The 12,627-nt window shown below is 50.6% G+C and overlaps 1 protein-coding gene across 5 annotated transcripts in view; it reads left to right on the plus strand.

The window, feature by feature from the left end:
• ZNF496 (zinc finger protein 496) overlaps positions 1–12,627 on the plus strand; it is a 37,382-nt gene that overhangs the window by 12,600 nt on the left and 12,155 nt on the right. For 4 of the 5 annotated variants that reach the window (XM_070517997.1, XM_044778083.2, XM_014826690.3 and 1 more), the window contains 3 exons: positions 8,846–8,978; positions 9,350–9,457; positions 10,409–10,522. In XM_070517997.1, coding sequence (XP_070374098.1) covers positions 8,846–8,978; positions 9,350–9,457; positions 10,409–10,522 — 355 coding nt within the window. The remainder of the gene's footprint in view (positions 1–8,845; positions 8,979–9,349; positions 9,458–10,408; positions 10,523–12,627) is intronic. The other variant, XM_014826693.3, reaches the window with a different exon arrangement.

Below are 12,627 nucleotides of genomic sequence, written 5' to 3' on the forward strand. Positions count from 1 at the left end.
TGCATGATATGCATCTTCCATCCTTTTATGGCCGACCTGCCTACAGCATTACGTTTGAAGTGAATTTCTCCTAGATGGCTTGTAGTTTGGTAGTGTTTTTAATCCACTCTGTCAGTCTCTGTGTTTTAACTGATGCGTTTAGATTGTGAGTATTTTAATATAATTGTTGACATTAAAGCTTCAGTCTGTTTTTTCCCCCAGTTTTTCTCTTTTTTTCTGTTTCTATTTTCTTTTTCTTCCTGTGGATTACTTGACTATTTTGTAGAATTCCTTTTTGAGTTACCTAGTGTGTTGTCAAGTGTATCTTTATGTTATTAATGAAAAAACACTCTTATGCGCCTTCACCCTCCCCTTATAATACGATTGATTTAAATAGTTCCTGTGTCTACCTGTAGAACCACATCAGACAGTGTTACAGTTTTTGCCTCAACTATCAGAATTATTTAGAAAACTCAAAAGTTGCAGGAGGGGGCCAGCCCCATGGCCGAGTGGTTAAGTTCATGCTCTCTGCTTTGGTGGCCCAGAGTTTCACCAGTTTGGATCCTGGACGCTGAGCTAGCACGACTCATCAGGCCATGCTGAGGCAGCATCCACATAGAACTAGAAAGACTTACAACTAGGATGTACAACTATGCACTGGGGCTTTGGAGAGAAAAAAAAAGGGAAGATTGGCAACAGATGTTAGCTCAGGACCAATCTTCCTCACCAAAAAAAAAAAAAAAGTGCATAGGAATCCAATAAGCAAAAATAACAGGAGAAGGAAAGTCTATTATATTTACCCATATTCTGGCTTACCATTGTCCTTCTTCCTTTCTTTCCCTTTAGAGAATTTCCTTTAGCTATTCTTTTAAGATAAGTCTCTGTTGGCACATGTACTTATTTTTGATTCATCTGAGAATGTCTTGGCTCCCCCGTTAATTGCTGAAGGATGTTCTCATCAGCTGTAGGGTCCACATTGACAACTTTCCTTCAGCACTTGAAGAAAATGGTTCCGCTTCTGGCCTCCAGGGCTTCTGAGCAGAAATTGCTGCCATTTGAATTTCCGTGTCTCCTACAGGGAAGATACTATTTTTTGTTGACTACTTTTGAGATTTTCTTCTTCTATTGTCTTTAGTTTTCAGAAGTTTGTTATAATGTGTCTTGGCCTGCGTTTCTTTGGATTATCTGTTTTGGGTTTACTCTGCTTCTTGAATCTGTGGTTTGCATCTCTTTCCAAATCTGGGGAGTCTTGAGCCAAGTTTTCTTCAAGTGCTTTCTCAGCTCCACTTTCCTTCTTTCCTTCCGGAACTCTGACACAGATTGTAGATCTCTGGTAGCAGCTCCGCAGGTGCTGAGACTCTGTCCATGTTGTTCGTCTGTTTTCTCCCTGTTGTTCACACTGGACAATGCCCGTTTTCCAGTCCTCGAGGTGACTGGTTCCTTCCTCTGTCCTTCCAGTCTGCTGCTGAGCCGTCCGCTGAGCTCTTCATTTCACCATTGTGGTTTTCACTCCTAACGTTTCCCTTTCGTTGATCTCGCGCTCTTCTGTTTCTTTGCCGAGGCTGTTTCTTTGCAGGGGCTTTCTCTCTTTCCACGGCTTAGTGTGCTGGCGACTGCTCGTCGAAGCGTTCTGATCGCAGCTGCTGCTTCACACGGTCTCCCGTCTCTGCCATCCCGCTGTTGGCTTCTGCTGGCTGTCTTTTCCTTCACTTTAAGGTCTTTCTGGTTCTTGGTACAGCCACCGGTTTTCTGTTGGGACCTGGACGTTTTGATATTATGGTATGAGACTCTGGATTTTACTTAGGCCTTTGGTTTAGCTGGGTTTTTCTTTTGACACCGCTCTGGCAGGGGAAGACGAGCGGGGCCACCATGTCACTGCCAGGGGCGGGGAGAAGTCAGGTTCCCTCCTCGGTCTCCGTTGGCACTGAAGGGTGGGCTCCCGGGTGGAGCTGGGATTCTGGTTCTACACGTGTTGGGGTGTGTGTGTTTGTGTGTGGAAGGGCAGCTGGCGGGGAGGGAGGTCCCGGCTCCCCCCGGTCCTCTCTGAGACCACGCCAGTGCAGGAGTTGGGTGCTCCATGGCGGTGAGGGTGGAAGTCCTGACTCCTGCTTGCTCTCTGCTGGCGCCAGCGACGTGGAGGACTGTGTTTTTCCTGTGGCATGTGGCTGGAGTAGAGCGGTCCTTGTCCCTTTCCGGTCCTGTGGCTGAGGGAACAGGCCCTTGTTAGGGTTTGCTTTTACCTGTGCCCACTGGCGATTCTGGGTTGCCAGCTCCTTCAGCTTCAAGTTTTGATTTATGAGGCAACAAGAAAACCCAGGGGCTCACCATCGTGTCATTCCTCAGGATGCAAGGTCCCTGGCCGGCCCACCTTCCTCTCTCACCTCTCAGTCGTGTTGTTTGTGTTTTGGGTATAATGTCCTGGGATCATGGTTGTGCTCAGTGGGAGGAATTAGCGAAAAGTATGTCTGCTCCGCCTTCAAGAAGGCAGCAGAGGTCTCCTCTGAAAATCTAATTTTAAATAGACATATTTATTCCCCTATCCATTCTCGTTATAAAAGTTGGCAAGATCTAGAAAGCAGAAGGGCGTCGCATGGTCCCAGTTCCCTGACGTTCTCTCTGCCGTGGCTGGGCTCATGCTCTGGGGCCCTGCGTGCTGCGTGCGTGCTTCTCCCCAGCGTGAGGGCATCACCCCGTCGGGTCCGGAAGGTCCTGGGGATGCTGCCAGGTAGCCATGTGGAGTCGGTCAGTGACTGGAGTGTCGCTGACTGCTCTCCTGCCCTGGGACTTGGGTTTGTTTCTGAGATGCTGTGAGCATCTTTGCCCGCCTTGTTTTGGGGTCGAGTCTCTTTTGATAACACACATTGCTGTTTTTTCCTTCAGAATCTGCAGAACCAGACCCTCCGCGGTGCTGCCGTAGAGCAGTGATTTCTTTGCTGTTTCATCAGTAGTAGCGATTGCCTTCTTTTCCTCGTTAAGAGACTGTCAGGGAGGAAAAACACTTTTTCCTGTAGTTCTCTTAGGTTCAATGGCTAGGGCCCTGCAAACTGAACTGACAAAAGAGATTAATAGGAGAAAAAGATGTATTTCATCTGCTTATGGGTGCCTCACAGAAATGACATGAAAACTGAAGAAGGTGACCCGACCCCCAGGGTTATGTAGCATGTTCACCCAGGGCGGTAAGTTTACAGAGAAATGACGAGACACAGGAGAAGGGTTCTGCGCTTCCGGGGCGCTGAATCGTGGGAATGTCTGTACCCGTGGGCACCAGCGGACGATCGGGGTTGTGTGAGGTCTGTTGTGCTGTCTCGGGGATGGTGAGGCCAGCACTCTGCCTGGGCGTTAGGAGCCACTTTGCCCTTCTCGGTAGGAGAGGGAGCTGGATTCCTTCCTGAGGCAGATTTGTGGCCTGTCTTTGGGCAGACAGGGGAGAGTAGAGAACTTTTTCTTGGATCTTCTGTTTCTCAATTGCTTGCAGCTCAAAACAGTCCTTACCCCGATGCTTACCTTGGTACTTTGCGGGCAGGGGCCTAATCTGATCCCTTCGAGACCACCACCGAGTTTTCTCAGGTGAGCCGTGGCTCCCTGAGGCCTGTCTTCCATTCTGCGGAGCTTGTCTTTGCGGGACAGGCTCCCCCATGCTGGCCTCTTCTAGCAGCAAAGCCACGTAGGGATCCTTCAGATGCAGCCCCTCCGACTCCACCCCACCCCAGACGCGCTGGGGCAGAATGCGCATTTCTACCAAGATTCCCAGGTGATTCATATGTACCTCTGAGTTTGAGAAGCCCTGTTCCAAACTCTTGATTCATCTTCAGACATTTTTTAAATATTCTATTTATTTATTTTTAGCTTTTTCTTTGGAATTAATTTCAAACTTGGGGATGATTATAAGAGTAGGACAGAGACTTCCAAATACCCTTCACTTTAATTTCCCCATTCCCTCCCTTCTCTCCCTTGACCCCCTCTGTCTCACCTCCTACACTCTACACACATTTTTTTCCTCAATCTTTAGAAAGTAAGATACAGACATTCTTGCCCCTTTATCTCTTGATTCATGCCACGGGGCCATATTTCCTGAAAGCAAGGACAGTTGCTGACATAACCACAGCATTTATCACATTCTGGAAATTTAACACTTAAACACATCCAGGGTCATGCTTCTCATTGAGTCGTCCCGTCTGCAGCATTTCCTCTGGGTTTGCAGTGTCTGTCGTGTCATCGGTGATTCTGACGAGTGCAGACTGGACCTCGCCCAGGGCGGGTAACTGCCTGAGCTCCAGGCTGGGCTGAGTCATTCCCAGCGTGGCCACTTAGGAGGCAGCGAAGTCGTGCACCCCACGTGGGCTGTGCCAGCTCTGATCACTGAGGAAGGGTCTCCAGTGGTTGTTAATACAACGTATGTAGAGAATTTATGTATAATTGTCACACTGATACTTATGTTTTCATAGGAACTGTTTTCACTCTTCACCAAGATGATGACTAAAAGTGGTCTCTATGTTTTTACTTTTCTAAATCTATGTTTGAGCTGCAATTTGCATACAATACACCTGTTTAAGAGTAAAGTTTACAGAGTGTTTGACAGCGGTCATGTAGCCATCGCCCTCAAGATGTGGCCCGTCTCCCTCACCCTAGAAGCTCCCTTCCACCCCTTGCAGTGAAGCCATGCTCTCATGCCCAGGCCAGCACTGATCTCCTCTTTGTCACAGTAGATTTGCTTTTCTTGTTCTACAATTTTATATAAATAGAATCAAACAGTATGTTGTCTTCTGCGTTAGCATCAGTCGTGCGTGTATCAGAAGTTTGTTCCCTTTTTTTTTTGCCGAGGAAGATTCACCCTGAGCTAATATCTGTGCCAATCTTCCTCTATTTTGTATGTGGGATGACACCTCAGTGTGGCCACTGCCGAGTGGTGTAGGTCCACGCCTGGGATCTGAGCCTGAGCACCCGGTCCGCCGAAGTGGAGCATGCCGAACTTAACCACTAAGCGGTGGGGCTGTCCCCTGGAAGTTGGTTCTGTATCCCGTGGAGCAGGCCTGCACTGTACAGCTGCTGCTGGTCCTCCACCGACCTCTTGACAGATGTTTAGGTCGCTTCCATTTGGGGCTGGTATGAATGGAGCTTCTGTGAACGTTTATATACAAGTCTTTGTGGATGTATGTTTTCATTTCTCTTGAGTAATTAGCTAAGAGTGAAATTGTCACAGGATGAGTGTCTGATTAATAACATGAGAAATGGCTGTTTTAGAGTGGTCTACCCACAGCAAATGAGAGTTCCAGTTGGTCCACTTTCACCACCTCTTGGTATTGTCATTTTTAAAAATTTATATATTTTGGCCATCAAAGTGAATATCTCCTTGTGGTTTTAATTTGCATTTCCCTGTTGACTTGTGAAGTTGAGTATCTTTTCATATGCTTGTGGATCATTTATATATCTTTTGTGAAGTGTCCAAATACTTTCCCTATTTACTGGGCTGCTTGTCTTATTGTGTTTTAAGAACTTTTTTTTTTTTTTTAAAGATTGGCACCTGAGCCAACATCTGTTGCCAATCTTCTTTTTTTTCTTTTTTCTTCTCCCCAAAGTCCCCCAGTACATACTTGTATATTCTAGTTGTGAGTGCCTCTGGTTGTGCTATTTGGGAGGCCGCCTCAGCATGGCATGATGAGTGGTGCCATGTCCATGCCCAGGATCCAAACTGATGAAACCCTGGGCCACCGAAGCAGAACACGCCAGCTTAACCACTTGGCCATGGGGCCGGCCCCAGAACTTTTTAAAATATATATATTCTGGACAAAAGTCCTTTGTCAGATGTATGTATTGGGAATATTTTCTTCCAGTCTATGGCTTGCCTTTTCATTGTTTAGTGATGTCTTTGAAGATTAGACATCTTTAATTTTGATGAGGTCACCTTTATCAGTTTGTTTCTTTTATGGTTTATGCTTTTTGTGTCTTGTCTAAGAAACCTTTTTCTACCCAAAGGCCACAAAGATTTTTCTCCTACCTTTGTATCTTCTGGGAGTTGTATATCCGTACACTTTACATTTAGGTCCTTGATTCGTTTCAAGTTGTTTTTCGTGTGAGGTGTGAGGTACAGGGGTCATTTTTTTTCATGTTGATATTTGCTTGTTTTACCACCATTCACTGAAAGGATTTTCCTTTCTCCCCTTGAACTGCCTCAGCCCCCTTGTCACAAATCAGCCGTCCATGTGTGTCTGAGCGTCTGGGCTCTACTCCATCGGTCTGTGCTTTGGTCCTTCGTGCTGGGACCGCTGTCACTTTGTAGTAGGTTTGGCAGCTGGTTAGTGGGAGTCCCCCACTAGGAATCTTGTTTTTCACAATTCTTTTGGCTACTCTAAGTGTTTTGCCTGTCCTTATAAATTTTAGGACCAGCACATCAATTTCTAAAAAAAAAAAAGCCACCTGGCATTTTTGTGTGGAATTGCACTGAATTTATAGACCACCGAGGGCCAAGTTGGCCTCTGAACGGTGTGGAGTCTGCTAGGAGCATGTCAAACCCTCCCGTTCACCGACTTCTTCAGTGTTTGAGTGGGGTACATATTCTGTAAACATTTTTTGTAAGAATTTCATGACACGTGTTTGCGCACATCTCTCGTGATTTCCTTAGGAGAATTCCTAGAAGTAGGATTACTGGGTCACAGTCTCCCAAACCCAGCCCAGAAATGTGCATTTCCCCCAAGCACGTATAGGGGCCTGTCTTCTTCCTCCTCAGGGAGCCAGGAACATCGCACTTCTAGTCTTCTGATCAGATGGACTTGGGCAAAAAACCACAAAAAACAAGAAACCCCAAGTGATTGTAAACATGTGACTGTTGCTTTTCACTCATGTTCCTGATGATTGACATTTAAAGACACAATCTGTGTTTAGCAAGATTTCTAGGGCCTATTAGAAAGCTTTCACCACCAATTCCCAACCTTGACTTCACATCACCCTCACCTGTGGAACTCATCATAGTCTTTTCCTTGAAAAGGTAATGCTATTTCCTAATTCGGAAGACGCCAGATGATATTGCTGAACCAGTGTTCAATTTCTCGGGAGTTTAGAGTAGTTTCTCAACCACAGCTCTCTTCACACTTTGGCCAGACAGTTCTTTGGTGCTGGGCCCCAGAGGGGGCTGAGCAGCATCTCTGGCCTCCACCCACTCTATGCCAGTAGTGCCCACGCCCAGTGGTGACAGACAAAAATGTCTCCAGGCATTGCCAAGTATCCCCTGGGTGCAGAATCAGGCCCCCTTGGTTGAGAACCACTGTGCTAAAGTGTTGTGCGGATGTCGGAGTGTTAACTTCTCTTAGCTCTCATGCTGATGCACATGGAGGTTCTGTGTCCTGGTGCCTGTGGCTCTCCAGTGATCCAGGGCAGCGAGTAAACCTGCCACCCGCCCCAGGTGTGGGGCATGTGACACAGGCCAGTGCTGACTTGATGAATCCAGTCGGGAGGCTTGTATACCCTCCATGTTCATTGTATTACTCTCTGTTTTCTCTAGGTTCAATTTTAAAAAGTTAAAAGTGTGTATGTGGGGGAGGAGGAGTCCAGAGGTACCAGAAGACATTCATTGAAAACTTTTTTCCCAGCCCCGTCCCCCGACACTTGTCCCCCAGCCCCCAGGGCAGCCACGTGGCAGTAACTGGTAATCTTCCGAGACTGAGGCAGGTGTGAGGACACGGGTTTAACACATGAGGAATTCTTTTTCACTTTTTTTAAACAGATGTTAGTTTATTGTACAGTATTATATGGGCTGCATTTTCCCCCCCAAATTTTGTTTAGACGTCCTTTCCAATTAACTGTATAAAGGACTTTTTTTAAACCTCAAATGGAATTTTATTTTAAATACTTTGTGGTTGAAACACTTTGCAGAAGCTATGTGCCTTGTTAAGCCACTATCCAGTGAATGCTACATGCAGATGATTTCTATAACCATATGGAGAGAGAGATACTTACACATCCTAGTAGAAATGCTACATTTGTGTATTTCTGTTCTGGCATTAGACAGAAATGTCATCTAGACCAGTAATTCTCCATCTTTCACATTTTACTTCTTCCAAATATTCTAAAATCAAATAAGGTTTCAGATTGTTAAAAAATGAATAATTTTTCAATGACATTTATTGTTACCATCAATCTATTATCATATTAATATTTACGGGAAACTTGAGACCCTAACTTCATGCTTCAACCTGCAAAGATCTCTATTTCCATTTTCCAGAAGACTTCTTTATCTTTATGGTCTCCTGGCACTATATGGATATGCCATCATTTTTTAACTTGAAATTAATTTTTGACCTGTTCCCATGGTCCGTGACTCAATGTGTAAGAGAAGTCTGCCTAACCCTGGTCCCTGCCCACGAGGCGTCTAGACAGCCTCTGCACAGGTGCCTTTCCTGTGGCGACACCCCTCGGCAGGCTCCTCCTCAGCTGCAGAGGCCCGCGTCCTTTCTGGTGGGGTGCGGTCGAGCCCAGCAGGACGGTTTACTTTAGTTCCCTGCCTACGGGTGGGGCGTTTCTGTCTTCATCTCGTCGACGCTGCTGCACAGGAGCGGCTCGGACCTCGCGCACCGCTCGCGCGAAGGAAACTCGAGGCGGCTGGAGTCTGCCCACCTCGGGTGCGCGGTTCAGCCCCTAGCACTGCGTAGGGGGCCTGTCCCTTCACATCCCTGTCCACCCCGGGAGGCATCCCCCTTTGGAGTCGGCCAGACCAGCCGGGTTCGGGTGGAGCTCGGGCTGGCCTGGCCTCCGCTGGCCCTGCCCCCGCCGGGCGTCCTGGGCGCTGCGCTGCGCCCGCTGCTCCCCGCCTCGGGAGCGGCCCTCCCCCAGCTTGTCCCTGCACTGAGGCGTCCGTCTTGTTCTGTGGTTTCAGAACCGGGTTTCTCCTTTCAAGGACATGATCTTCTGCTTCTCGGAAGAGGACTGGTCCCTTCTAGACCCCGCCCAGACCGGCTTCTACGGAGAGTTCATCATCGGGGAGGACTGCGGGGTCTCGCTGCCTGCACGTAAGTCCCGACGCCCCCGTCTCCTGAGACAGGGAATGGGGGCGCACATCTGCCCTCGCTGTCCACGGAGGTCCCCTGTCACACTGCCCGAGGGCACGTTCCAGGTGGCCCTCCACCTGCCGCTGTCACCTGTAGACCAGGCTCCTGCTACAAGAGCGCATTGCCCGGCCGCTGTTCCCCTGGCCTCCTCACCTCGTGGCTCTCTCCATGTCGGGTTTTCTAAGCCCCAGTCCCACCGCTTGCCCTTCCGCCGTGTGTCCCTCTGGTGTCTCTCTCCTGGATCTGTCCCGGAGTCCCCACTCTCCACCGGCCCTGGTTTCCTGCGGAAACAGTTCACCGACGAGTGTGTATCCCTCCTCTTCTGTGAACAGATGACCCAGCTGCCCAGCTGGACGTCTCCCAGGGAGAGGAGGACGGGCCTCGTGGGGCACAGTTGCAGGACCTCCAGGGGAAGGACACAGCCCAGGTCTCCTACTTGAGTGAGTCGTAGTCCAGAGCTGGGTGGACGGAGCCGGGTGGAAGGCAGGCGGGTCCCTCTGCCGACTCTGCAGAACTCCTCAGCCTAGACTGGGTCTCCGTAGGGTGTATCTTGCCCGCCCCGCGCGCCCCCCCCCCCCCCTCGGCTCCTCAGAAGAGCGTGTGGGCTTGGACTCCCTCAGCCAGGGACCAGCGTATGACAGGAGTGTCTTCTCTGCTGTAACTCACTGCTCTTTTGAGCTGACGACCCAGTCACCCCTCCACACTTGAGTTGGATGCTCTCCAAGAGTCACTTAGGGGAGGAGAGGACGTTCCTCTGCTCGGCTGGGCACTGGGCACAGCGCTCTGTACACCCCGCCTGGCTCGTCCTTCCAACCACATGCTGCAAGTGGTTTGAGGAAACCGAGTCTGGGCAGGTGCTGGGGCCTGGGTGACGTGACCCGGCTCAGCAGTAGCAGTTACCTGGCCTACCCCTCCACCCCCCGCCCCAGCTTGCTGTGTCACCAGAACTGGAGTTTGCAACCACTGTGCTGTACTGTCTCAGGGTGTCTGCTCCTTCATGGAGAAGCTTCTTGGGTGTCAGCACAGCCCCAGGCCCCTTCCCCTTTGGAGCCACAGAGCAGAGCAGGTTCGGCTCACCATCCCCCCTGGAACAAGCATCTGGGGCCTCTGCTGTGGCTGGCTCCCCGTGCCACCTCTGCCCGGCAGGCTCTGTGCAGGCTGTGTCTCCGCTGCATCTGAAGGACCCTGGGGTCTGTGGGTGGAAATGAGCACAGGGCTGGCAGGTGGCTGTGCACAGTCCAGTAGACAGGGCAGAACTGGAGTCCACTTTAATTCTGTTTAGCTTCAGCCCAGGGCTGCCCTCGGATCACGGCCAGGCATCTGTGAACATGCCTCCCCAGCTAGTGCTGCGGCTGTAGGACAAATCAGTTTTTCCATTTTCTCCTCCGGAGACTTTTCCAGCCTCCAGCCATTCCAGGTAGAAGAAAGACGAAAACGGGAAGAGCCCCCAATGCCAGAGTTCCAGACCTGCCAGCAGACGGCGCTCGTGCAGAGCACCTGCCCAGGTAGAGGGGGAGGCTGGGGGTGCCTGTGTGCAATGTGCAGCATGAGTGTGTATCCATGTGTGGTGTGTGTGAGTGTGTGTGCATATGCAGCTGTGTACGTGTGTCCGTGTGTGGTGATGGAATGTGTGGTGTGGTGTCTAGTGTGTCTGGAGTGTTGCATGCCTGTGAGAGTGTGTACATGTGTGGTGTGTAAGTGAACTTGTGTCTACGTGTGTGTGCATGCACATGTGATGTGTGTCTGGTGTGGTGGATTGTAACACGTGTGATGTGTATGTGTGTGATGTTTGCATGTGTGTATAGTGTGTTTGTGTGTGTGGAAGTGTGCACTCTGTAGTGTGTGTGGTGTATGTATATGCACATGTGCTGGTGTTGGGGGTGGTGGGGTGGGGACTTGAACTCTCTAGGGTCCCTGCTGTCAGCTCCGGAGGTTCTCAGCTGCTTGTGCTCGTTGTGTTTTGCTAGGATCTCCCAGCCGGCTCCTGGCCTGAGCCCCTCCCCTCCTCACCCTCCCCTAGTGGGTGGAAGCTGGGTGCTGAGGTGTGTGTGGGCCTTCTCGGAGTATATGTCTTCCCTGAGCGTGGAAGGCTAGAATCTCTGGGCAGAGTCTTGGGGTTCAAGAACAGGTTTGCAGAATGCAAAGCTGAGGGACCTCAAGGGGTGGCTCCGGTGCCCTCGGAGCAGCCAGTGTCGAGACTGAGTCACGTGGGTAAAGTTACCACCTGCAGGGGCAAAGCCTGGAATCCGGCCTCAGGGTTCAGACGCCCTTCCAACGTCACGCCCGTGTCTCTGTTCTTGCTTGAACCCGTGTGTCCCGGTTTTCTGCAGCTGTGGAGACTGACTCCCAGTCTGCTTCACCCGTGATGCCTTTTGGAGGCAGGCTTTGTGGGGCGTTGTGGTGTTTCCACCCAGCCCCGTGCAGGGCTTGCAGCCCTCTGTGTCCCCCATTGCGTGTGGACAAAAGGGGTTTGATGTTCTTGTGAATCTATGGCAGATCTGGAAGGACAGTCCCCTCTATGCACAAGCAGCAGTGGTCACCCCGGTTTTCTCAGGAGCCTGCTCCACATGCAGGGGTCATCGCGTGTGGCCCATTCTTGCTCAGGCTGATGAACGCCTGGTGCACAGGTGCATTTTGAACCCTGTCTGGCTCCTGCCTGCCCACAGCCTGTCCCTTGGCCCCGTCAGGATGGTCATCGTCACGGGGTTTTCAACGGTGCTGTCCCTGTCCTCGGCTCTGACACACAATCTGTCTTGAAACGGCGGGAAACCGGGGGCTGCTCTCTGAGAACAGGGCAAGATGATGGATTTCAGAGAATAGACAGTGTTTTTATTCTGTAACTCCTGCCCGTGCCCTCTGACAGCAGGTGAGGGGCCCGCATCCCGCATCCGCCCTCCCAAACCGTCCCTTTGTGCAAATCCGACCAGCGCTTTATAATGCTGCCTTGGGGTGGAATGTCTTCTTGTTTGCTGCCTTTCCTTGCTTCTTTTTTCTCCCCCCTCCCATTTGGAAGCCTGTTGTGTCCCAGCACTGCACCGGTGTAAGGTCTTGCCGCGATTTTTTGCGTTGTGTCCTTGCAGCACCTTCTGAGGTGGGTACTGTCTTAGCCAGCACAGGTACTATAGCAAAATTCCGGGGGGCGGTTTAAACATCAGACATACATTTCTCACAGTTCTGAGTCTGGGAGGTCCCAGGTCTAGGCAGAGGTGGAACTGGTGTCAGGTGAGGGCTCTCCACCTGCCTTGTGGACAGCTGCCTTCTCCCCCTGCGCTCACGTGGCCTCTCCTCGGTGCATGCTCGTGGACACTGAGAGAGCTCATGTCTCTTCCTCTCCTTATAAGGGCACTAACCCCATCACAGGGGCCCCACCTTCAAGACCTCGTTAACCCTAAATACCTCCAAAGGCCTCAGCTCGTAGATGACCTTGGGGGTTAGGGCTTCAGTGTACGAATTTTGTGAGGACACACATTCAGCCCAGAATAGGCACATGACGTCTCTGTCTTGCTGCTGGCGCACCCAAGCAGGAGTCGCGTGCCCAGGGCCCCACGCTCACAGGCCATGGGTATCAGATTGCGGATTTGAACCTCTGCGGTCGGGCTCTAGGCCCGTG

Source organism: Equus asinus, chromosome 9 (genome assembly GCF_041296235.1).
Source record: "Equus asinus isolate D_3611 breed Donkey chromosome 9, EquAss-T2T_v2, whole genome shotgun sequence".
Taxonomy (NCBI): domain Eukaryota; kingdom Metazoa; phylum Chordata; class Mammalia; order Perissodactyla; family Equidae; genus Equus; species Equus asinus.